A 25,529-nucleotide genomic window follows, 5' to 3' on the forward strand; every position below is an offset into this window, starting at 1 on the left:
ACTAACATGCTGAGCTGGCGTACCATGATCATCTTAGTTAGTGTGTAACATTTAGGAGGATCAGAATGGCAAAAATGTAATATATATTAGTGTAAAATCACCTGAAAATAAGAATCATTATGTTTTTCTTTCTTTAAAATGACCTGTTTTTGTCTACGTCTTAAACAAAGGCTGCCATGTTGAACCACCATGTTTCTACAGTGGACCAGAACAGACAAACCAAACACTGGCTCTATTTGGGCCTTGTGTTTTTCCTGAGTTTAACGGCCACAGTAATTTCTCCTACACACAGGCTGAGCTGTATTCAAATGGTTGCAATGTACACTTGGCTGCAAGATGCCACTAAATCCTAAATCCACTGGTCCTTTAAGACTATTAGTATACAAACATTTGCTAAATAACAGTAAATGGAGTGGCAGTGAGGATGGTGGGAATGTAATTTCTGGACAAATTAAAAGTGTTATCATATGGTGGCGCTGGAGGAAAAGTTAAGGGATCACCAAAGTTGATGATGATGCACCAGAGAGACCCTACCCATTCCAGATTAGACCAAATGTCATTTTGGCTCTGTCTTGGTTACAAAGGAGACAAATGAAAACCTCTTTGAGAGTCATATCCTGAGATAGACAAAAAAAACAACAAAAAAACAAAGACAGAAACCCAAGCACTGAACTTGGACCTGAGCCAGAGGAGAAGAGGAATGCAGAGGGGTGAAAAACCGAAACACCCAAACTGGTTTACCTTAAGAAAGAGGCGTAGCCAACACTGAAGACTAAATTCCTTCTCTCTGTCAAAGACCAGAAGAACAGCAACAGAGCTGCAGTCCTGCACAAGAAGGAAATATACATTTCCAAGAAAGATTTAAGTTTGTTTGAGGAAGACTTTACCAAACATCGGTGAGTACAGTTGGTGATTTATTGTGTTTAAACAACAGTCAGTAACCTATACAATACAGGCTGTACTCAGGACACTTTTCTGTTTTTATTTTGTTCTTACACTGAACAAGTGAACATGTCAATGTGAACATGTCCGCAATTTTAGACAATCTACTAAAAATCAAGCATTCCTTAGAGAAAAAAACACATGCATTTCCCATGTTTCAGATCAGATGTGATCACATGTGGAAATCATGGAACCACTTTTTGCAACACAATCACATTTCACATGGGAATTTACATGTGCTTCACATATTACACCACAAAAATGTTCCAAAACCATGTTTCATGTGTTTCTGCGCATGCAGAAATTATGTATTTTTCTGAAAGGGTTGAAATTTTGTAGTAGGAATATCAAATTGTGTAACGACAGTGTTGTAATGTCATTCTTTTATTTTTGGTTTTAGCGTGTCAGCATGTCGACTCCCAGCTGTCTGTTGACGGAAGACCAGCTTCTGTGCGGCATCTGTTTGGATGTGTTCTCTGATCCAGTCACATTACCATGTGGACACAACTTCTGCAAAAACTGCATCACGCAGCACTGGGACAGCAGCAGCCAGGTTCACTGTCCCTCATGTAAAGAACCTTTCTATAAAAGGCCTGATTTGCGAGTCAATACTTTCATATCTGAGATGGCTGCTCATTTCAGACATTCGTCTGGAAAGAGCAGCTCATGTGTTGCCAAACCAGGAGATGTTCCCTGTGACATCTGCACTGAAACCAAAATGAAAGCTTTGAAATCCTGCCTGGTGTGTCTGGCCTCATACTGCGAGACGCACCTGGAGCCACATCTGACTGCATTGCGCCTGAAAAGACATCAGCTTACTGATCCTGTGGAGAACCTGGAAGGCAGGATGTGTACGATACATGACAAACCTCTGGAGCTCTTCTGCAAGACTGACCAGACCTGCGTGTGCATGCTGTGTCCTGTTTTAGACCACAAGTCGCATGAAGTCATTCCGCTGAAAGAACAATTTGAGAGAAAGAAGGCCGAGTTGGGGAAGAGAGAGGTTGAAATCCACCGTATGATCCAGGAGAGACGACTGAAGATTCAAGATATCAAACACAATGTAAAGCTCAGCAAGGAATCTGCAGACAAAGAGATGGCAGATGGCATTCAGGTCTTCTCCGTTTTGATACAGTCGTTGGAAAGAGCCCAGGCAGAGCTCATTGGGATCATTGAAGACAAGCAGAAAACAACAGAAAAAGAGGCTAAAGATTTCATCCAAGAGCTAGAGCAGGAAATCTTTGAGCTGATGAGGAGACGGGCTGAGGTGGAACAGCTTTCACGCTCAAAAGACCAAATCCACTTCCTGCAAAGCTTTGGGTCCCTGAATGCTTCGGCCGTCTACAAAGACTGGACAGAGGTCCATGTGAATCTGCCAAAATATGAGGGGACTGTGAAGACAGCTGTGGATCAACTGGAGGAGACGCTTGGCAAAGTGCTACAGAAGCTGATCCAAGGGGCTGAGCTAAGCAGTCTCCAACATTTTGCTGTGGATGTGACTCTGAATCCTGATACAGCACATCCGGCTCTCATCCTGTCTGATGATGGGAAACAAGTACATCATAGTGTTATAAAGAAGAATCTCCCAGACAATCCGGAGAGATTTAATCCTAGTTGTTGTGTCCTAGCAAAACAGAGTTTCTGTTATGGGAAATTTTACTTTGAGGTTGACATTAAAGGAAAGACTAGATGGACTTTAGGAGTGGCCAAAGAGTCGATCAAAAGGAAGGGAATTATCCCACTGTGCCCAGAAAATGGCCACTGGACAATGTGGTTGAAAAATGGAGACGAATATGCAGCTCTCGTTGGCTCTCCTCTACCTCTCTCTCTAAAATCAAAGCCACAGAAGGTGGGAGTGTTTGTGGATTATGAGATGGGTCTGGTCTCTTTTTATGACGTAGATGCTGCAGCTCTTCTCTACTCCTTTTCTGGCTGCTCATTCACTGATAAACTCTACCCATTCTTCAGTCCTGGTCTAAATAATGATGGCAGAAACTCCACTCCTATGATAATTTCTGCCGTCAAATAGTGAGTTGATTTTGTGTGACGCAGTAATCATAATTGCTTCACAGTTTTCTTGAAATTCTGGTCAATTTTGTCATATCACTGCCTGGAAATGTGTCTTGTAAAATAGTGTTTTTCTAAGTGTGTGCACTGTTTGGTGTGGTTGAATCGGACATCTTAAGATTGGTGCAGACCACAATAACCTTTTTGTATAAAAGGTCTCGGTTCGGTCACAGAGGCATTCTGAAGCAGGTTGTTTGCGGTGGGAATGTGGTCCAACCTCGATCCGACTGCAAGGCAAAGTTTGAGCTAAATGACTCCCATAGCCAGAAATCAATTGAGGGCTGACCTAGACTAGCACATCTTACCTATGTGAATACTTTTTATGATACATTTTGGTTCACATGAATCTTTTTCTGTGCAAAAATGAACCAAACCAAGAAGAAAATGCAACAAGTTCACTAACTTCTTATCTTAAACTCATTAATTCGGACCAGAACAAACAAAGTATAGGTTTAAAGATGCATTAAAGGTCCAGTGTGTAACATTTAGGAGGATCTATTGTCAGAAATGGAATATAATACTCATACGTATGTTTTCATAAGTGTATAATTACTTGACAAGAAGAAAGTTGTGTTTTCTACAGTAGCCCAGAACAGACTAAATAGGGCCTTTTAAAATATACTTTGAAATAGACTTTTAGCAGACATTTTCACTTGTCATTGCAGGAAAACCACATGTGTAACTAATACCATAAATGATGCCTTGAGAACAATAGCAGGGATAAGAAACTGGATGTGTTTAGTTACACCTGGTTGTCTTGCGATTTGTAAAATCTAATAGAACAGGCCTACAGCCTGATAAGAAATTAGAAATGTTGACTTGTCATAGCAGGAAAAGTATAGGTGTTAATGATCTGTTTTATTCCTTTATATCCCACAAAGCCGTGTGTGACAGTGAGCCAGCATGCACAATACTGAGGCCCTGAGACTGAAGGAGCTAAATGAAATTCAGCCAGCATTCATTTTATTATTTACACCTGTGCTTTTTCTTCTGTGACATTTTAGTGAAAAAGGCCTGTTCATCTTAATGGAGGGGGTTCTGTGAATTTGTTGAGCGTGACAGCTCTAGTTTTGCTGCTTCATTCTCACGTGCATTTCACTGTCATGCATATCCATTGCAATAACACAGTCTGTTTAAGCTGTCAATTGACGGCTCACTCTGTTGTTCTGCCTAAGCTGGTACTGCTACATTGCTCGCTGCATTATTATCGCTGCAGCAAGCTTGCACGCCTGCAAGTCTGCTAATGCTCTTCGAGGAAAGGAATTTGAGGCACGCCTTCCACTGCTGCTGCCGGTAACTCCATTGTTTGGCTGTCATCATGTTGTCAAATATTATATGTCATATAAACTCTTTGCTGCAGCAGTTTCTACCAGTTTTAGCCATGAGATTGACGGTTTTATTCAAGGATAAACATAATTGCAGTTGTCCAAACAGATGAAAGATTAATAAACAAAAGCATGGATAACTCTGTCAGGGTCAACAGAGGAGGATGCTTTTAATTTTTGAAATGGCACAAGTACTTTTGAGTGTTTTGTCCAAGTCCATGTAACTGTGCACTCATGCAAAAACATTTTTAGTGTTCCTATCTTCAATCTGTCTTTTATTTTTTCATACAAGGTTTCCTTGTACGAGTGAGTCACCACTCACTTTCACTAGCAAGGACCCACCACCACAATGTTTCATTTTAAGGTTTAATGGAAATTCAGGAGGTTTTGATGTTAAGTACAGATGAATTGACGTGGACGTGAAGGGGAGAAGGTGGAAGAAGATGTCATCTGTCAGGTACTTAGAATGGGATGTGGGAGAGGTATGCACCGACTGAATAGAAAGGGATGAGGGGAGGAGGGAAGAGACGGGGAAGGGAAAGGGAGGATGGGTCAAATAGCGCATGACGGGGGTTGATCAGGTATTAAGTAGCTTGCCAGGTGATTAGAGGTGTGGTTGAGGCGTGGCCCCGCCCTTGAACCTAAGTAAACTAATAAACTTAAATACTTATTCTCATTCCAACTTGATGAAAGCCATCTGTTAACGAGGAAGTGCTGCGAAGTCCTGCTATCTGAAATCAGCCAACCAAAACATAACAAACCCAGCAGTGTCAGTAGACGTAATAGGGGACAAAAGGACAATGAGAAAATATTAATACATCTGCCAGCGATGCGTCATCAGAGAGTACTCGGACAGAAATAAAGAGGGGATGGTTTGACATGTTGACAAGTCGATGCAAAAAAAAAAAAGAAAACCCTGAGGCAGCTGTTGGAGTGAGATAATCTTTCCTATAAGTTGCTGTGCCAAAATATGCCAATAAAATCTAAAAAAAACTAGACATGAAGATGATATAGTGAACAGAATATTAACTCTTTTTTGCATTAAATATAACTTCATTTTGATTTTGCTATCATATTTAAACTCCAAGATAAAGACATTCAAATTAAGTCAAATTGTGGAAAGAGAGGATGACTCATTCATTTTTGTATTTGTAAAATGGACAAATTCTCTCACTTGTGCATGCTTCTTTAATTATCAGTAGGATGTACTGTGTCATATTTTGTATGTCATTCGTGTTTGCATCAATAAATTGTGGATAATAAAACCAACTCGTTCATTCCTTTTTTCACTTCCCCCTTAACAGCAGTCGAATGTTTCTCTCTTGCGATCTCTCGCAGCTGTTTACTTAATGTACAGTAATATCTTGTAAAAGTCCTGAAAGTGCCTGAGGCTGGCTCACATGTTGAAAGAACTCAGCAGGCCACACGCTGCATCAAGCGGGAAATGCAACTTAAAGCAACAGACTCAAATTTCAAACATGAGAAAAACACGTCCAAATGAGTAACTGTGTTTTTATTGGGTAAGGGATCAGTCTTTGGACCCTTGCTGTTTTGTTTTTCCCCCAGGTTTTATTAGTCGCAATCATTTCTTCCCATAAGTATGTGGATGATACAAATGTCTGGATGCTGAGCAGTTTAATTAAAGAACGGTTTTATTGGTAATCACAAGGAGGCCCAAACTACATTTTCTCTCTCAGGAATGTTTTGGAAATGCCTGTCAGATTACTTTAAGCATTGCATTTAAAAAAAGATGCTTTTAATTCTTCAGAAAATATTCAAGATCAAGGTAAAGGTGCGTCATGTTTGAGGAAATTGAAAGACTGGAGCTGAGGCATATCAGAGAACATACTCAAGCATGAAAGGTCTGAGTTTAATCTTTGTCACCTGCACAGCTTGTGTTTTCCCGCTCTGCTTTTCTTACAGAGCAGACTGTCACAACCATATCTCATTTCTTTTGTCATGCTTGTGTTTGATTAACTGCCACAAATGAACCTGCAGTGATTGAACAGAGGTGCGTTCCGTTCACCTGCACGTTGACACTTCCAGCAAGATCATCAAATTTTATACTTAGTAATTAATTTATGTGTTTATGTGTTTTTACCCACTTAAAGCCACATCATTTATGGTTGCTTCTCTTCCTCTCCAGTACATCCACACCAGTATGTACTGTGGAAGCTTCCTGGATCATAGAGATAATATGTGAACTGTTCCTCAACACATGCAGCCATGTGAGGCCTGTGCTTTAGTTTGTGACTGTTCTCTGGTGTGTACTGCCATCTTATGGCTGCTGGTTTAATCTGTGAGAAAGCACACTATGTGGCCAAAAGTATGTGGACATCTGAATATTAAATCCAGAGGTGATGACTGAATATCTCATTTTAAAACCATAGATCTGCTTCTGTAACAGCCTCCACTCTTCTGGTTGCACTAGATTTTGAAACCTGGTTGCAACTTAAAGCTCCCCTCCAGACATGCATTAAGACCTATATACAAATAGTCTGCTTGGGACAATAATGATAATTTTTCTTCTGCAAAAGAAAACTCCTACCTTATTAAGTCCATAATCTATGAATATGTAACTTTCTAAAGTTCCCTTACTGGACACAAGAAGTCTCCTACTTCACTGTAAAGTCCACTGGACAAGAATTTACTTGAGAACATCCTTCTAGTGTCAAACTCTGCACATATATCATTCAATCATCCCACTGTAGGTACAAGAATATTTTTGAGTCGAGTGGGACTTTGAGGAAACACATGCAAATAGACATTATACAAGCAAATTAATCAAGCAAAATCATACTAAATGCTAAATGCATGATATTCATCATATATATTCATGGTTTTTGCATTCATTTGATGCAAATGTTTTAACTTTTTTACAGATAAAAAACTGTGTGTGCATCTCATCCTGCACCCAAAGTGCAATGTCATTGTTACTAGTGGCTGCATTCCATTTAGATAAGCCAGTTCCTGGGTTGTGCATGTTGGCTCACCAGAGAGGCTGCAGGGGAACAGAGCCATTACTAACATTAGTGGTTCAACGTGTTCAACTCCCTCCCTGCTCTGCACTCCTCAGTGTTTCCCACCTTCAGCTGTCGCTTGACATCTACCTGCACACCTGTTCCTAATCCACTAATCAACTCCACAGCATATATAACACAGCCCCTTCCTCCTCGTGTCTGTTAACAAACCGTGTTGTGAATCACAGACGCTGTAAACTTTGTTTTAATTTATTCTGCCTGGCCCTGAGCTGTGTGTTACAATCATTGATTATGTTTATTATGGATCCCACTGCTTTTCATGGCAAGACAAGCCCTGTGTATCATTCAAGCGCTAGGATTGGCTAGGCGCCCGTGCTGGCACGAGTGGGAGATGTTTCCTGCCAAAAAAGCTTTCTAACATGCGGTTAAGGGTCCATTTAAATCCAAACCATGATATTTTTCTAAACCTAACCAAACTGTGACTGAAAACTGAAAAAACAAATAACTTTGATAAATAGGTGAAACTAAACATTTTGATTTTGCCATGACAGTCGAAAGATTTTGTTGCCACCTCTGACAGAAACAAATCTGAAGGGTTTTTCCTTAACATACTAAATATACTCATAGGTCATTAATGGTTTTAATCGAAATGAAAACAACCTAAAATCACAGAAACCATCTTCGGGAAAGAAGGTGTACTTTTTTTTGGTTTGGCCCATCTCCCATCTGTGAACATTGAGGGGATGAGGTTTATGTTAGTTTACACAAACTTCCTGCAGTTATTGTGTTGACTGTTTGGGTTTATTGTACAGTTTATCAGTTTTTCTCTACTGTTATTGTATGAAATCTTTCAGTCAGGGGTCAACAGATACAAAAGGGCTCCCTTAAGTAAAAAGGTTGGGAGCCACTGATTTGTAGTACACCTATAATCCACTCAAAACTGTGCCATCATTTCCTTAAAACCATCTACCCCACCCTGCACCCTTCCATCGACCTTTCAAAACCATTTATTATCCCAATATACCCAACAATTGGCCCTTTCAGCTGCCTTTCAACTGTCTCTATTGGCCTCTGTCAGCCCTTTATGTTATGGCAGATGAAACCCTGCTAACGGTGAGGAAACAATGAACGTATCAGAACACAAGAGAGTGAGAACTTCTGGATTTCAGTCAAGAGTTTAATCTGAAATTATAGGAGCACAGATATGACATTAAAACAGTTCCTGTCACAGTATTTGTCTCCATTTAAATTGTTGTCACTCTTTATTTAATGGTGAGATGTTCATTGTCCGTCGGAGATCTTAACACTTGTAACCCTGAACTGCTGGTTTTTTTTGTTCTCAGTGCTGCAAGTGTTGCTGGGGGGATTTCCCAACTTTCCCCAAACGTTACCTGCTGTTAAGGCAATTCAACATTCATGCACCCAGAAGTGCTGTGTTGAGACTGAAGTGCTTTACATAAGACATGCACATATCTTTAGGAAATATGCTAGTTTGTTGTTGCAAATTTTCTTTTACAAGCACACACCAACAAGAGACAGCTCAAGTGCTCTGACACATTTTAACCCGAGGAGGTTCGGAAATAGTCTTCTTCCCAATTTTTATGCTGCTAATTCCTTCAGAAATTATACCCAGATTAGAATTAATCTTAGTATTCATCATCCAGAAATACTAAGAGCAGTCAAATCTGCAGCTTTTTTTCCCCCAATCCATGTAAAGAAAAACGTATTGTCAGTGCATATTCTTATTGGATTAAAGGAATAGTAACATTAGCAATTAAAGCTAGGCTTAAATCCTGAACCTTTGTGTGCTGGACACACATAAAACTGATATAATCAATTTATATGGGGCACAAATGCATGAATGATAGGGATGTAAAGATTTAGCGATGCGAAATACTTAGAAATAAAGGTCTACATTAAACAAATGTTAAGAACTGTATCAGATTGCATCAAATTATTAATCAAAAAGCATCATCCTTGGAAAACAAGAGGGTTCTCTTATACTGTTGCATTTTAAATCACCGATAATAACTCTGATCTCAGTCCTCCCCGGGTTAATAGAGCTGTAGTTGGATGTGGTGAAGGCTGCGCATAGAGACAGCTTAATTTGTACAATATGTCTCTGTTACATAAGACTAATGTACATGCATACCATCAAAGAACACAAAGGAGATATAATGATTCACAAAAAAATAAATGTTTGCATATATTTTCTACAATATAAAGCTGGAAGACTTTTGCTCCCAAATGAAACTCTCGTGCAGCATCATCCCTGTGTTTCCTGCTTTCCCTGTCGCTCTCTTAAAAGGCACAAATATTGTAAAAAAAAAAAAAGAAGAAGAAGAAGAGGTCGTGTTGACCACTGAGTCCTCCTGTTACAGTGCAGAGGTTAAAGGTCAGGGGTCAGGAGGAGGGTTCCCTTTAGTAGCCCTTCATGGCAATGGACGATCCTCCTGCGTTGTCATGACGGTTGATCTGATGGATCATCAGGAGGGAGACCAACAGGCCCAGCAGCTATAAAGACAGGCAGTCAGTCAGAGAGACAGACAGGTGACAGGTACAGTAGACAAGCTGTCAGACAACTTGGATTCTCGCCAGAAGTGAAAGACAACACACAAGCAGCCATCTGTCCAAGCTGCACACTGTTATGAATTTAAATGCTGACTGGAGGCCAACAGCTGTTATAAACATGTTTCTTTTATTCCAGTTTACTGCCTGCATATTGTTAGGCAGCTGAATGAGTTGTTGAGCTTTCTGAGTGCAGCTAAAACTGTCTTCACCTAAAATACAGCTGCAAAATGGGAGGACCTGCCAGTTCCGAAGTGTTTTCCACTTTAAATCTGACTGCTTTTACTGAGATCCTCAATGTTTCTTAATGTAGACGCCCTACGGAAGTCTCCTGGATTATTTAAACCTACTACAAGGAGTTATAGTTAGGAATAATATTTCTATGTAGTTATTCTTAATGCCTGCCACCGGGCCGGCAGGGGAGTATCTAGAGTGGTAGCACTGGGGTGGCAAATGCCCCCCACAAAAAATGCCTGGCCTCATTAACTTAGGTTTCAGAAACAAAACAAAATCCGTATTTCAAAAATTGTTCGTACAACTCATTAAAGTGAAAAATGGTTAATCATTTTTAACTTTCAAGTACCCAAATAATAAAAAATATTTAAAATACTTTTATACTATTTTTTTGCTTGGTTAAAAACTTAGTTTTAGTTTATTGCAAAAATTTTAGTTTTGAGTTTGACTTAAAACTTAAAAATCATCTAATATACAAAGATCAGGAGTCCACAAGGGGAACTCTTTACAATCAATGCAGTCAAAGAACGTGATGAAACAACAAAGACAGCAGAGCTTACTGCAGTGACAGCAAATCCAAAGAAAAAACCCATGGAGATCTGGAAGGCTATGTTTAAGAACCCAAAGATGACGTCACCGCAGGTCTACAGAAGACAAAATAGAGAAAGGGTCATCATCTGGAAACATCACGGACAGGTAAATTGGTTGGTGGGTTGATTAATTGAATACCTTATTAAAGACTTGATCTGGGCCAGTGGTTCCCTGCAAGCAAACAAGAACAAAACATGGTCATAAAAAGTCAAATTCAAGGTCTTTGATGCAAGGTAAAAAGGCCTGCTCTCATCTATAACATAGTCAAACTCCTACCAAAGTCAGTCAGCAGAAGAGCAAAAGGTTAAGGAATAATGGAAGATGAAATGACTTTAAAAGAAACCATGTACATCCAAAGGTCTCAGGACACTTCTTATGTACGCTCATCAGATTGTCAGGAAACATCTATAACAGCTTTTTTTCTGACCAAAGAAGACTGAAGTAAGAAAAAAGAAATAGCCCCCACACTAATTTAGCTGTGTGGAAATTTTGCTTCACATAGGGACACCACATAGCTGCAGTGCTACCGTAGAGTGTATCCTGATGGAAACTTCTGTAGAGCCACCAACTCTACAATAACAGGCAATCCTTCTCTTCCACCTGCACTTTACATACTCAAGGTCCACAAATGTTGGTACGTTTAGTGACAAAAAGGTGGAATTTACTTTTGCACACGAGCACCAGCTTATTCATGAGATAAGACAAACCGTGGAAAGATCCAGCGGTATCCAAGTTCGTATCACCACCTTGGACACTACCATATTTTTAAACATTTATTCCAGTGTCAATTCCTATATTAGATACATTCACTTTCATCTCACAAAACCAACCTGAGGTCTGGATTTACATCCAGATGGTCCAAATAGTGATGGTTGTCCAGAAGGGCACTTACAGGACTGAGGGATGTCATTACCCCAGTCATTGGTGCTCACCACTCCACAGCACTGGGCCTGCGACCACATGAGAGAGTTAGTTTCAACAGGTGGAAAATGAGACTTTAGATTATTTAGGAAAGGTTTGTTTTTTATTTATCTTGTTTTATGACTGTATTTGACTATCATTGTCAGGATCATCAATATGATCATCCCCTGTGTGATTCCCAACCTGTTTCCTTAAGGGACCACTTTTTTATCAGGTAATACACTGACGATCCCTGACTAAGTGACATATATTTTATGGATATTTCGTACTTTTCAGGAGGCCTAGGAAGTTTTCTTACAACATCAAGAAGCCCTTGTGACGCCCCATGAAGCTTTGGCAAACCTTAATGGGGGTCCCAACCCCCAGGTTGGGAACCACTGCTCTATGTGTCTGCACAAGAAAAGCACAATCTAGCTAGACTACACTCATAAGGGTTAATAGTACACAAAGAACATTACAGATTCCTGCAACCCATCAATTAATGTTCTGAAGCTCTCCTCCTTCATGTAGGGATCTATCGAGTCAGACAGGGTGTTGGTGAAGGCATCTTTGACCTAGAAGAAGAGAAAGAACAACATTAGCTTCAATATGGTGGAGGGAAAAAACAACGGGAGGAAGGATCAAGACCGACACTTATAGAGAGAGATACAGATGGAGAGCACGTTAGCGTCAAGATGGAGAGAACCTTAGCATCAAGATAGAGCGAGAGAACCTAAGCGTCAAGATAGATATAGAGAACTTTATCAAACTACATACAGAGAAAGAGAGAACAATAGGATCAAAATGGGAAACAAACATTTGGGTAAAGATAGATAGATTGATGACCTTGTTCCTTACGACAGCGACAATGATGCCAAAGATCAGCATGATGATCATTCCAGCCACCATGAAACCTGCAAACTGTGCATGAAACAATATGAGCAATATTCGTAGATACCACACATTAATAGTTTTGTTGATTGCGTAACAAAATTGATTAAATGAACAAAACAGATATCCAGTTGATATATGTTGACTGGTACGTACTATTTTGAGGGCAAGGCCTTTCTCAGAGCAGGCTGCAAAGATTCCGAAGCAGGAGATGCCGAAGATGCCGATGGCAAACACCCAAAGCCAGGCTGTGCTTGGTCCACCAACCGCAGAAATCTGCTCCGGCACAACAGGACAATGACACAACACAAACACTCAATTACTGCAAAGCCGTGATCTCACATGATGAATTAAATAATTAGGCATTATTTTAAATTTCTTTTAATAAATCCAATGAAAAATTTTAAATATTTGTGACTCGAAGTCTCTCAATATTTTTTGACGCTACCAATAGATTCCAGAGAACGTTGTGATGTGAAAATATAGTCAGAATACCATTGAAATAAAGGCTATAATCTAATCTCTATTATTTATTCCAGTGTCAATAGATGGTTAGGTATCTTTCTTGGATACGGAAGCCTATTGCTGCCACACCAGGAAAAGAAAAACAATTCAGTATCCCTTTATATATATTTTGTTCATATCAGTTCATTGTTGGTTTTGGTGAGGGAGTGACTTATTACGTTTTATTGTCGGTTTACAGCTAGATTAGCATTTAGCTCACAGCAGCTCCATTAGCAGTTATCAAAAGTTAAAGATTGATTGGTGAATGTCATGATATTATTGGCTGAAATTTGTTAGTTCAGGCTTAAGTAAGCATCAGATTTTGTTTCACAGGAAGACAAAATTATATAAAAATACAAAAAAATTGAATTTTTGTTATATAGACATACAATACAACTGAGAATGCGATCTTAAAGGGTTAAAATGACTTTTTTCATTTCACCTGGACTTCTTTTATATGAGCCAATACTGCACAAAGGACCATATGGGTACCAAGTTTAGATGTTGCATCCCACAAAATGGAACTTGGAAAGCAGAAAATCTGAAACCTGATGATGTGTTTTGGAAAAATACTCAACAGGAATGTGAAAGTGAATTTAATCAGTTAAAAACAAATAGCTCCAAGGCTTTATTCCACCCTGTAGACCATCCTGTTTTCTGTAGTCGACTGCGAGGATGGAAAATTCTCCCACACCGCCCCCCAAAAAAGGTGCATCTGCTCTGCATTAAAAAGAGAAATCAAAGCCTACACTACAACCCGGCAGCTTAGTTTATAAACACTCACAATACTTCACCTTCAGCTTGTTTTGAACATTTCTAAACACGTATTCTGGATTTTCAGATGTGTACATACGGGATTACACACGAGATGTCGTGACTAACGCAATCAGCCTTGCTCGTGTTTTAATTCAAAGCCTCTGAGAATATTAACTGCCATAACCAAGTCTGAACTTACAAACTGCAGGCTGTTAGGAAACCCATAAATCCTCGATGGTTAAAACATGTTTTATTCTTTGAGCATTCAAACTCAAACAAACTCTGGCAACCCTTTCTGTTTTTCCCCCCCGAACTGGCACTTGATTGTTTTAATTGTGAACATCTGACTCTGATTTCCTGATGTTTTTTACGCTGTGACTCACGTTACACAATCTGCAGCTCATTCTGCCAACAGACATCCTGTAATGGGAAGCTGTTTTTTGTAGGGACCATTGACCCAGCAGAGATAATGAACAATTCATTGTTGTCTTTTTTGGCGCTCAACTCACTCCTACAGTTATGTTTTCCAGAGAAGCGACAAATGAGTGTAATGTTGTCATATCAAGTAATAGTCCGAACCCATAAACCTCTGTAAAAGTGCAAAAATTAGACAGAAAGTGTTGAGCCAGATTAGAAAACTATTTACAGCCTCAGTATTGAGCTTCAGAGCCATATTTTCTTTCTTTTCTTTGAATAAAAGTTGTTATATTTATCGTTTATTAGAAAATGAGTATTGACAAACATTTTTATTCTAGCTTTAGTCTATTGTTTTTAAATTCAAAACAACATTCAGCACTCTGCCAGTGATACATTCTTATGTCCAGTAGTAAAAAGTAGCTTTATGTTGTTGTTATTTAGCCTTTCTGAAACTATTACCATTGTTAAATCAATGCATACTATTGTATTGTATATTTAAACCCCTTTAAGTCCCTTCATCCTGGCACCTGGCCTGTTTCCGAAGGTTATGCAATAAAAGTTGTGAAATAATTGAAAATGACCTCATTGAACTGCTTGAAAAAGCCAAAAGCAGCTTGTCCAATTCAGCCACAGTTTTTTAACACAGACGTTTTCATCATCAGAATATGCAAACATGCTAATTGTTTTTGTGTTTTCTCTGATGCCACAATGTGGAACACAAAGTGGATTCTCTGCTGGTGTGGTGGTGGTGGTGTTGTTGTTGTTGTTGTTGTTGTTGTTGTTTACCTGGTCGTTGATCACGGCCGACTTCACTGCTGCGAAGATCAGCAGACATCCGAGGATCTGAGGACACATCATGTTAGTCAGTTTGTGCTTTGACAGGATTAAAAGCCCAGTAATGTATGGAGGCTAAAGCCAAAAACATTCAATTTAAAAAGTGGACAGAATGTAAACAGTGTAGAAGAATTAACAGAAAATGAGTTGACACATTAATAAGTAACTAATAATAAATAAATAACTTTATTTTTAGTTTCCAACAATACCACATGAATCTGATTTAATTTGTGGAACATTTGTGTAAAATGATGCTTTTGTTGATATGATTCAGCCATAAAAAAAAAAAAAATCATTAATTTAAATGAACAGCTGGAACCAGGTGGTAGATAATTTATATCATAGTAATTTAATTGAAACTTCCCAAACTTGCGAAGGAAAGGCAAGTTTGGAAACACTGTTTTAAAGGTTCTTCAGAGGAACTTAAGGGGTGAATCAAGACGACTTTGAATTATACATTTATACAATTTATAACCCCTTTAAATACATAAACTGTTATTTAGTTAGTTAGTTAGTTAGTTAGTTATTATTAATTAACACAATCGAGGAGCTCATCATTACTTTAATGAGCACATTGGGCATTAAGCAGTTTTTAAAGGGCTCTAAAGTGACAGTTAAACAGCAGTTAGATCGTCTTTAGTTACTAGTAATGTGACGCATTTCTTAATATGTGGATGAAGATTTTTGCTGAAATCCAAAACTTCACCTCCTCCTATGATATTACTCTGTTAGGCGCTGGTCAGTTTTTATTAATTTTATGTTTTGAATTTTACAGTAGAATAGAGGGATTTAGATTTAAAAACTACTCAAAAATGGACATATATCGGACATATGGACATGTTATCAAAAGTGTGTTTACTATATCCATATTATCTGCTCATTCAGCATTATATTTATATGTACTAGTGCATGCTGGATGTTTTTTAATTTCCTCTCGCTGTAATTTCTGCACCCAGACACTAGAGGGAGAAAGAGCTCTACTAACTGAACACAATGGATCTTCTCAAACAGCCCACTGTGACTTTTCAGAATCAGAATCACGTTTATTGCCAAGTTTTTACACATACAAGGAATTTGCCTTGGTGTGTTGTAGTACTTTTTAAAATATAAATAAATAAAGATAACGGTAGAAAGATTTAAACTGTACAGGAAAGATATTTACAATATATTTTTCTTTTTGTTTGTTTTAAATGTTTGTTTTGTTTTTAATCTTCCTCAAACTAAACCGAACACCAGAAACTTGCACAATACGTTTTACATCTTTCCTCAAAGTGAAAACAACTTCCACCTTTTTTACATTACCGCCCCCCCCCCCAATCATCTCTCAGGGCTGAAAACATGTCCCAACTGCAGCAGAAACAAATGAAACTTGAGAAGGTGGGCGGCCTGCAATATGGACCTGTTCTCTAATGTTGTCTCTCACTCCCCCCCCCGCTCTTCCTCTTTTTTCTTCCTCCGTGCCCGTTTTACTGGAAATGACTGTTGTACTGAACATCAGCAATCAAACAAAATTTGGAGTAGCCTTTTTCCCTCCTATAAACATAATTAAACACAGTTTTACTGCCTAACATCCAATTTAGTGATTTAGTAATTTAGTCCAACACTGTGAGGGGTTTTTTTTCGTGTTATTTATACTTTATTAGTAATTAAGGTTTTATTTTAAATTCGTATCTATTTTCTCTCTTTCTTAGAAAAGTACAATTTGTATTTTCTATGTTATTTTAAGCATACTTTACTCTTTTTTTCACTCCTAACCTCTTTTCTACACTGTTTTTGCTTAGTAAAAGCTGAAAATCAGTTAGCCAACTTTTTAATGATCTTTTTGTCATTTTTAATTCTGATATGTTTAACAAAAGACCACTTGTTGAAAAGAGATTTTTTTCATCTTTTTTTCCAAACAAATTGAAAAAAGACCAAACAGAAACAGACAAAAATGAACTAATCAAAAATAAAATTTCTACTTACTGCATACACCACATTGAAGAATATAAAGACGCATTTGAGGCATCCGTTAATTTTCCCCATCTTTGGTTTTTTTTTTTAGCAGACGGCTCTCAGAGATAAAAGAAGTTAAGCTGTGTACATGTAACACAGTGTATGTGATGATGTACAGCACTGTGTGCCTTGATAAAGCGCCTAACTGTGAGTGAGGGATGGACACAGAGTTACGGCACACAGAGCCGATCTGCAGCCAATGACTTCGAGTCTGACAAAATTTAAATAAACAAGTTGCAGCCTGAAGTCAACGTAGCTTGAAACAGAAAGTAAACTTTAGATAGAAGTTTTAAATTTCTTCTTACTTAACTTTTGTTTAACTAGGTTTCTTTACAAGAAGCATGAAAGAGTTACATTCTTTATAAAAACATGTTGATTTTTGTTAATTTCCTCCCAGGATCTATTGTGCAAGAAGATTGAAAAAATTTGAAAAACAAGATTTAACGCAGAAAACAAATAGAAAATGAACATTTAAAGTGGAAAAACACTTATGGGAAGCTGCAGGTTCAGATCATTACAGTCCTGTGGCCTGTAATGTTAATCTGTGAAGCACACAAATTCACAGAGCTAAAAAAGGACCAAATTAAAAGGAGATCCTAAAAGACAGCACACGATACAGATGTCAGTTACACAACAGGTTTGTTCAAGTCTTTTTTCGTTTTTGCTTTTGTGAGATAGAAATAAAGGAAGCTGATGGAGCAATTGTAATTGACTTATATTACAACTTTCTGGTCTTTCAAACCTCTCAAAGTGCTTTTATACGTCAGGCCACATTCACACAGCGATGGATGCATCACAAACAGAAACTAATATTCATCTACTAATGCACTCTTTCACACACGGGGATCGAACCGCCAACCTTGGGGGACCTACTGCTGTAAAATGACCATTAAAACTACAGAAAAAAATCTATTCTTAAAGGGGATCCTTACTCCTAAAAATGTCTGTTTCCATGGCAAAGATGGTTAAAGTCCTACATGAGGGTATTTTGGTCCTCTCTAGCTGCTCTAGATCTATGAAGTGTTTACTGTGGGTCTGATGAAGGAGACCACACCCACCTCTCATGCCCAGTGTGAGTGTGTGTGTGTGTGTAGCTCTATCCTCTGACCTCTCAGAGAAAAAAATGTGAAGGTCAAAAAAATCAACAATATGTTGATTGTGCCCCTACCACGAGTCCCGGAGGGGCGGACAGAAAGAAGCTGGTGCATCCAGTGTCAGACACATTGAGTGTGGTGACGCTGTTTTTTACTGACCCAGCTCTCAGACACTGTCAGTATCCAAGTGTGAGCACTGACGTCAGAAAGGAAGGAAAACTGTGGGAGAAACTGTGGGCAGGACGGAGGTACGGACACGCCCCCCGAATGTTTGAGCTGTCACTAATGAAATACAGATGTTGCTGAGAAAAAAGCTGCATGTACTCGTTATACAGTGTAAAAACAAAGAAGATAAGTGGCGTCACGTGTAAGATTATTCAAGACATAAAGGTTAAGGTTGGGCTTAATTAGGTTGCAATGTTTCAACATCAACCCAAAACAATTCCACACATGTGCAAAGAGAAAGTTATATAATGTGTGTGTTTGGATTTCAGCTGGCAAAAACTTCCTAACAACATGGCATAAGAGTGGAAATGTGTATTTCTAATTTCAATACCAACGAGAAATAACTCGTTTCACCATCTGAATTTGATCTGATGACATTTAGGGAGCCGCACAGTTTAATGAATAAAATGTTATATCCATTTAAGTTCTACACCACAAGCAGCACGAGCTAACTAGCTAACAGCATCTGACATTACAATCGGTGACCGTTTCTCCTTAAACTCCATAAAACACCTCGGTACCGCTGTCGTCAAACTGTCCTCCGTCTGTCTCGGAGCAGCCGGAGGACGTCAGATAAATTATAAATTATAAATCTTCGCTCTGTGTCGCTAAAAGTTGAAGATTGATTGTGCTCACGTAAACACGAGTCACATTTTATTTTACAGGAAGACAAAATGAATGGATTTTGATATAAAAATACAAAGAAATTGAGTTTTTTGCATACACTGATAAACATATGACTGAGGATGCTTCTTCAAGGGTTAAAAGGTCATGAAATCTAGACGTTAACTTTGGTTTAATAAGCCAATTAAGTGTTGCTGTGGTTACCGGCAGTTTCATAAACCTTAACCTTTGATAGTCATTTACAGCAGCGGTAAAACTGTTGACGATCCCCCGTATGCGGTTTTATCAGACACCTGCCAACCAATCGGGATCAGGACTGTCCTCGGCTGTGGCGTGAAAAGACTCGTAGCTGGAAACTGTGGCGTCTGGCGTCTGTCTCTGTGCTCAGGAATGTGAAGGTCTGCGCTGAGAGCTGTTAGGATTTACGAGACTTATTGTTAAAGTGTTTAAAAGGGGAAAAGCTACATTCCCGTCACGCTGATACACACTGACACCACAGTTTTAACAGGACGGAGCCGTCTGCTGTAGGAAGGACGGGTTGGAAGAATGTGAAATTCCTTACTTTAAAGTGAATTCTTCCTCAGTGGATGTAGAAAACTAGTACTTGTCCCCATTGATGCTAAGATTTACCTTTTACAGTGATTTAAATTAGGCTTGTTCATCGTTTGGCCAGTTTTTATGGTTGGAATAAACAAAAAAGAGAAAAATGTCCAACAAAACGGTGATGCAGCCGCCATTTACAACTCTTAAATATGACTTCTATTGATATTAAACATTATTAACTGCTCCTAGCTAGCTGCTAACCGCTTCTGCATTGACTGAAAATAAGTGAGTGACTACTGATTGTTTGAGTTTTATTTCACCCTAAGTCAGTGTCAGGGACCGAGCTGGCAGGCATGAGGAGTCAAAGGTAAATTTTCACAAAAAGTCCTTTTATTCACAAAAAAAGTGAAAATAATCAATTTACAAAATATACAAAATGTTCTGGGCCCATAAAAGAGGTCAACTAAACAGAACTTAACTCAGGCTACATTAACTGAACGAACAAAACATACTGAACAAACACACCAAACCAACCCCCCTAAACTCAGACATTGGGGGAACTTAAATAGTGGCTGATCAGGCCACTCTGACACACAGGGGGCATAGACTAAAACATAACATTTAAACAAACCATAATACCCTCCAATAATATCCAGATAATGCAGCCAATTATTAACTAAGGAAAATACTGAAATACTAAACATCAAAAAGCATAATAATCAGAAATAACTAAACTCAAACAAAGAGAAATCACTTCCTCTCCCCATGATTCCAGCCAACATGGTGTAGCCCAATTATCGGCCAAACCCCTTTTAAGTGTCTCTGAATCTGCCGGCACTTCCTTTGTCAGCCATGCAACATCGTCAGCAGCAGCACCCAGGAACTGGTAACTCAAAGAAAAATGAATTAATGCAATGGAAAATAACCTGAATGAATCTAATACTACAGAAAATTGACAACAAAAGTTAACTAATTGTGTGCACCCAAAAAGATAACTACTGTCAAAACCGGATAATAAAACTATGTATTATGAATCCAAAATCTGTGTCCAGTTATTTATTGTCAATCGTGTCTAATGTTCTAAGCCTAAATATAATCAAACAAAGAAAGAGTTACCACCATGCGCTTCGTGCCTCAATGTGTGGCTGCTAGGGCGGCCATCACATACTCCCCCCCTTCGGAACTCTCGTTGTGACAGCGAGAGAGATAATCTGCCGTCACATTGAGTTTGCCAGGGATGTGCTGTACTATGAAGCGGAAGGGTTGCGTGGCCAGATACCAACGGGTGACTCTGCCATTAGTGTCCTTCATCCGTTGCAACCACTGGAGGGCCTTGTGATCAGTCTGTAGAGTGAACTCCCTCCCCAGAAGGTAGTATTTATAAGAGTCGAGAGCCCACTTGATCGCCAGGGCTTCTTTCTCCACGGTAGAGTAGCGGACTTCCCTGGGGAGCAGCTTGCAGCTGATGAAAGCCACTGGATGTTGGTCCTCTGTTGGTCCTTGCAGAAGGACAGCACCGATACCCCTCTCTGAGGCATGGAGCATTTGCTTGAGGGTCTGGTTGAACCGCTCCGTCAGTCCATCTGTCTGTGGATGGTAGGGGGTTGTTCGCAGACTCTTGTTGCCAAACAGTTGGTAAACCTGTTTCAGGAGCGTGGACATAAAGTTAGTGCCTTGGTCAGTTAAAATCTCTTGCGGGAAACCGACTCTGGAGAAGAACTGCACCAAGGAGAATGCCACCGTCTTTGCCTTGACCGACTTCAGGGGAAACACCTCAGGATATTTAGTCGCATAGTCTGTGATGACCAACATGTAGCGGTTTCCACTTTTGCTTTTTTCAACTGGACCAACAATGTCCATACCAAGACGCTCAAAGGGGGTACCAACAATGGGGAGTGGCTGGAGAGGAGCTCTACATGGTCCTCTACTTGAAGTCTTCTGGCACTGAGGGCAAGTCCTACAGAACTGGCTAACATCTGCCCGCAAACCAGGCCAGTGAAAGTATCGTTTAATCCGAGCCAGGGTCTTGTGCTTCCCTAGGTGGCCAGCCCAGGGAACAGAGTGGCCCAAGACAAGCACTGTGTCTCGGGCTGCTTTGGGAACCACTAGCTGCTTCACTGGTCCATGTTGATGGCAGAGAATACCCTTCTGCAGAAAATACTCCTCTCCAGAACTGTACTCTAACTCACTCTCCACCTCTCTCTCTCTTTAGCACTCCTTAATAGAGCCGCTAAACTGTGGTCCCTTTGTTGCATCTGAACAATGTCTGAAGGTATTTTAAAACCTAGTGGCAAATCTGGAGCTACTGCATCTGGTGGTGGAATGACAGTGTGCTGGAATCTTTCCTGCCTCCTTCGACTGTGTGACTTCCGGGACTTCCCCGGCTGGGTGTCTAAGTCAGCATCATAAAAAGGCAGGGCACTGAGGGTTACAGAGGGCTCATCTACCAACTTGGCCTGGGCTCTGGTTACAGCCACATTGCACCTAATAGGTTGGCTTAATAGGTCAAACAAAACTGGTAGGTCGCTACCCAGCACCACTGGGAAGGGAAGATTGTCAGCCACTCCAATGTTAAGAAGGTATGGTTGCTCTTGCACTTCAATGTAAATGTCAGCTGTGGGGTAGGGCTTCTTATCCCCATGCACACAGCAAATGGGGTTAGTTTCAAGGGTGCGGATCATATTAGCGGGGACAAACTGCCTGTGTACCAGTGTCTGATCACTACCAGAGTCCATTAGGGCCTTCAGAGCTTTACCATTAATTTTGACAGTGATCATTTTCATGGAGCGATCATTTTTTGGTGTAGGGTCATTTTGACGGGGGACAACACACATTTGAGTGAGCTTAGCAGGGTTCTTTGGGCACATTGGTTTTGTGTGACCTTCCTGTCCACACAGGTAACAAGTGGGTACTTTGTATGAATGTTTTGTTTGTGAATTCATTGCCTGCTTCTCCCTCATGGGAGCCTTACCCACACCAGGTGCCGCCCTCTGATATTGTTGTGATGATGTAGGCCTGCGGGTGTCCTTTGTAGCTTTCCAGGCAGAGTAACTCCATGGTTGACTTTTTCTCCGGGCAGCCACAAACACATCCGCCAGCGAAGCAGCCTCTGCAGCCGTTGAATGGTCGTGTTCTTTTATCCATACCTGCAGCTCAGGAGATAACATTCGTAGATACTGTTCCAATATAATCATTTCCCCCACAGCTTTAACTGTTCTACCTTTTGGCTGTATCCACTTCCCATACAGCTCCTTCAACCTTACCTACAGCTCTTTGGGAGACTCACCAGGTTCAACATCTGTGGAACGAAATCGCTGCCTGTAGGCCTCAGGGTTAATGTCATATTTTTTTAAGATAGCATCTTTAACACTCTCATATTCATGAGCATCATCAAGGTCCATATTTACATAAGCACCTCTAGCTTTACCAGTGAGCAGTGGAATAAGGCGAAAAACCCAGTCAGGTCTAGGCCACCTACATGCTGCTGCAATCCTTTCAAAAGTTACAAGAAAGTGTTCAATATCATCGTGCTCTGTCAGCTTTTCTAATCTAGGCTCTTGGGGGAAACGAAACTGACCTGATGAGGAATTGGCTGGAGCACCCTCAGGTGTCAGGGCTATTTGGGCTTGGGGACCAGGTTCATCTGAATCAAGGTCAGCTGACGTGTGCTCCAGGGTTGGAGAAGTGCGAGCTTGTACCTCGAGCTGTAGCAATTGGAACTGATGTTGGAGTGCCTTAAACCGCTGCTCCTGGCGATCAGACTCCTCCCTCAGCCGGTTATCCCGGGCCTCTTGCTGGCCCATGTGGGCACGGAGAATGCTAGCTATGTCCACCAGCGTTGGTTCTCTGCTGTCTCCACCCTCAGTGCCTGCGACTCCTCCTGTGTCTTCAGTGCCAGTGCTGTGTCCTCGCCCCTCCTGTCCAGTCTGTGGTTCCCGGGGCCCCTCACGATTTCCTCTTGTAATCATTCCTCCACGCTGCATTGTAAAAAAACAAAAAAAACAATCAAATGCAGGGGGGAAAGAGAGCGAAAAAAAAACCTTCCTCAACCAGCTAATCCCACCACTGCCACCATATGTCAGGGACCGAGCTGGCAGGCATGAGGAGTCAAAGGTAAATTTTCACAAAAAGTCCTTTTATTCACAAAAAAATAATCAATTTACAAAATATACAAAATGTTCTGGGCCCATAAAAGAGGTCAACTAAACAGAACTTAACTCAGGCTACATTAACTGAACGAACAAAACATACTGAACAAACACACCAAACCAACCCCCCTAAACTGAGACATTGGGGGAACTTAAATAGTGGCTGATCAGGCCACTCTGACACACAGGGGGCATAGACTAAAACATAACATTTAAACAAACCATAATACCCTCCAATAATATCCAGATAATGCAGCCAATTATTAACTAAGGAAAATACTGAAATACTAAACATCAAAAAGCATAATAATCAGAAATAACTAAACTCAAACAAAGAGAAATCACTTCCTCTCCCCATGATTCCAGCCAACATGGTGTAGCCCAATTATCGGCCCAACCCCTTTTAAGTGTCTCTGAATCTGCCGGCACTTCCTTTGTCAGCCATGCAACATCGTCAGCAGCAGCACCCAGGAACTGGTAACTCAAAGAAAAATGAATTAATGCAATGGAAAACAACCTGAATGAATCTAATACTACAGAAAATATACAACAAAAGTTAACTAATTGTGTGCACCCAAAAAGATAACTACTGTCAAAACCGGATAATAAAACTATGTATTATGAATCCAAAATCTGTGTCCAGTTATTTATTGTCAATCGTGTCTAATGTTCTAAGCCTAAATATAATCAAACAAAGAAAGAGTTACCACCATGCGCTTTGTGCCTCAATGTGTGGCTGCTAGGGCGGCCATCACAGTCAGTATTTGGAGATAGTCAAAATATTGAGCACGTTTCCCATTATAATCTCATCACATTGGCAGAAGTGGGCTTCCATAATATCAGACCACCATTATCGTGAATATTGCATTAAAGAGTGAGGCAAACATTCACTTTTCACTTTAATAAAAGTCTAAATATGATTTTTTTTTTTTAAAACCCTCCGGACAAGCATTACTTGAACAAAAATTCTATTCAAAACGCTTCAGAATCTTACATATGGCACCTTTAAATGGTGTGTTTCTATGTTGGCTATGATTTAAGGATGTCAACTACTTGTATTAAGTATCTATATGAGTAAGAAGTATGCCAACCATCCACTGGATCTGACTGACATGAATTAGGCTAACCTTCTTAACCTACTTAAGTTAAAGTTGTAGCCTCTTTCCTGTCCTGTAACAATATATATAACACATAAAGACATAAATCCCACACCAGAATTCAATGTGGGGATCTTTGTGGTGTTTTGTTTAAACACTTTATCTTTTGGATGTTTGTGTGTTGAAAGATAATGACAACGTAGTTTTTCACACCTTTCAGATGGAAAGTTTTAACCTTCATAGAACGGAAAAGTACATTCAACTGGTGACCTGATTCAATCACCCACAAGCCTGCAAGTTTTGCAAAGTATAGTTAAACAGGTACCAAGTTTACTATAGTTACTAGACTACTGCAGTCTCGATTCTGAACATCTTAAATGTTGCCCCTGACAAAGAGACCCCATATTTTTGTTTTAAACAATTTTTTGCTTGAACATTCATTTTTATTATTTTCCTATTTTTTAACTTATGTGTATGTAAGTGTCTTTGAGTTCCTATAAAAACACTTATAAACAACACAAATAAAATGCATTATTATTATTATTATTATTATTATAACAGCAAACAGTGTAATTGAATATTTTGTATGATGTAACTAAGTTTGTATGATTTTTACAATTTAAACATTTCAAACATTCACAAAAGTGATGGGTAGTGATAACTGGGTCAATTTCATCCTGGTGAAAACTGAAATGTGCCCAAAATGTAAAAGACAATTGAACAAATAAGTGCTACCAATTAAAAGTATGGAGTTAAATAAAATTCCAGTAAAGGTACTTGAGTTATTTAATAT

General features: G+C 39.6%; 2 protein-coding genes across 2 annotated transcripts; one reads left to right on the forward strand and one right to left on the reverse strand.

Annotated features, from left to right (window-relative positions):
- The first annotated feature begins 795 nt into the window (after window positions 1-795).
- On the forward strand, window positions 796-5,603 carry LOC127358582 (E3 ubiquitin-protein ligase TRIM39). The gene is made up of 2 exons (XM_051391753.1): window positions 796-896; window positions 1,343-5,603. The coding sequence occupies exon 2, from the start codon at window positions 1,352-1,354 to the stop codon at window positions 2,969-2,971; it is 1,620 nt and encodes a 539-aa protein (XP_051247713.1). The 5' UTR covers window positions 796-896; window positions 1,343-1,351; the 3' UTR covers window positions 2,972-5,603.
- Window positions 5,604-8,478: 2,875 nt separating this feature from the next.
- Window positions 8,479-17,157, reverse strand: LOC127358594 (tetraspanin-7). The gene is made up of 9 exons (XM_051391782.1): window positions 16,976-17,157; window positions 14,963-15,019; window positions 12,656-12,775; window positions 12,455-12,529; window positions 12,088-12,183; window positions 11,539-11,658; window positions 10,847-10,879; window positions 10,678-10,761; window positions 8,479-9,829 (listed from the first exon to the last, which is right to left on the reverse strand). Exons 1-9 carry the CDS (start codon window positions 17,033-17,035, stop codon window positions 9,737-9,739), a joined length of 738 nt encoding a protein of 245 aa, XP_051247742.1. The 5' UTR covers window positions 17,036-17,157; the 3' UTR covers window positions 8,479-9,736.
- Window positions 17,158-25,529: the final 8,372 nt, after the last annotated feature.

The sequence above is a fragment of the Dicentrarchus labrax genome, unplaced genomic scaffold (genome assembly GCF_905237075.1).
Source record: "Dicentrarchus labrax unplaced genomic scaffold, dlabrax2021, whole genome shotgun sequence".
Lineage (NCBI taxonomy): Eukaryota > Metazoa > Chordata > Actinopteri > Moronidae > Dicentrarchus > Dicentrarchus labrax.

Bases quoted from the DNA above. Each gene is read 5' to 3' on its own strand.
- LOC127358582 (XM_051391753.1), top strand. From the start codon at position 1,352: ATGTCGACTCCCAGCTGTCTGTTGACGGAAGACCAGCTTCTGTGCGGC.
- LOC127358594 (XM_051391782.1), bottom strand. From the start codon at position 17,035: ATGGGGAAAATTAACGGATGCCTCAAATGCGTCTTTATATTCTTCAAT. The intron at 12,184-12,454 runs GTCATCAATCTA...CTCTTCTTCTAG, and splicing joins TCGCTGTCGTAAGGAACAAG to GTCAAAGATGCCTTCACCAA. The intron at 10,880-11,538 runs GTTGGTTTTGTG...GTTTGCTTGCAG, and splicing joins GATGTAAATCCAGACCTCAG to GGAACCACTGGCCCAGATCA.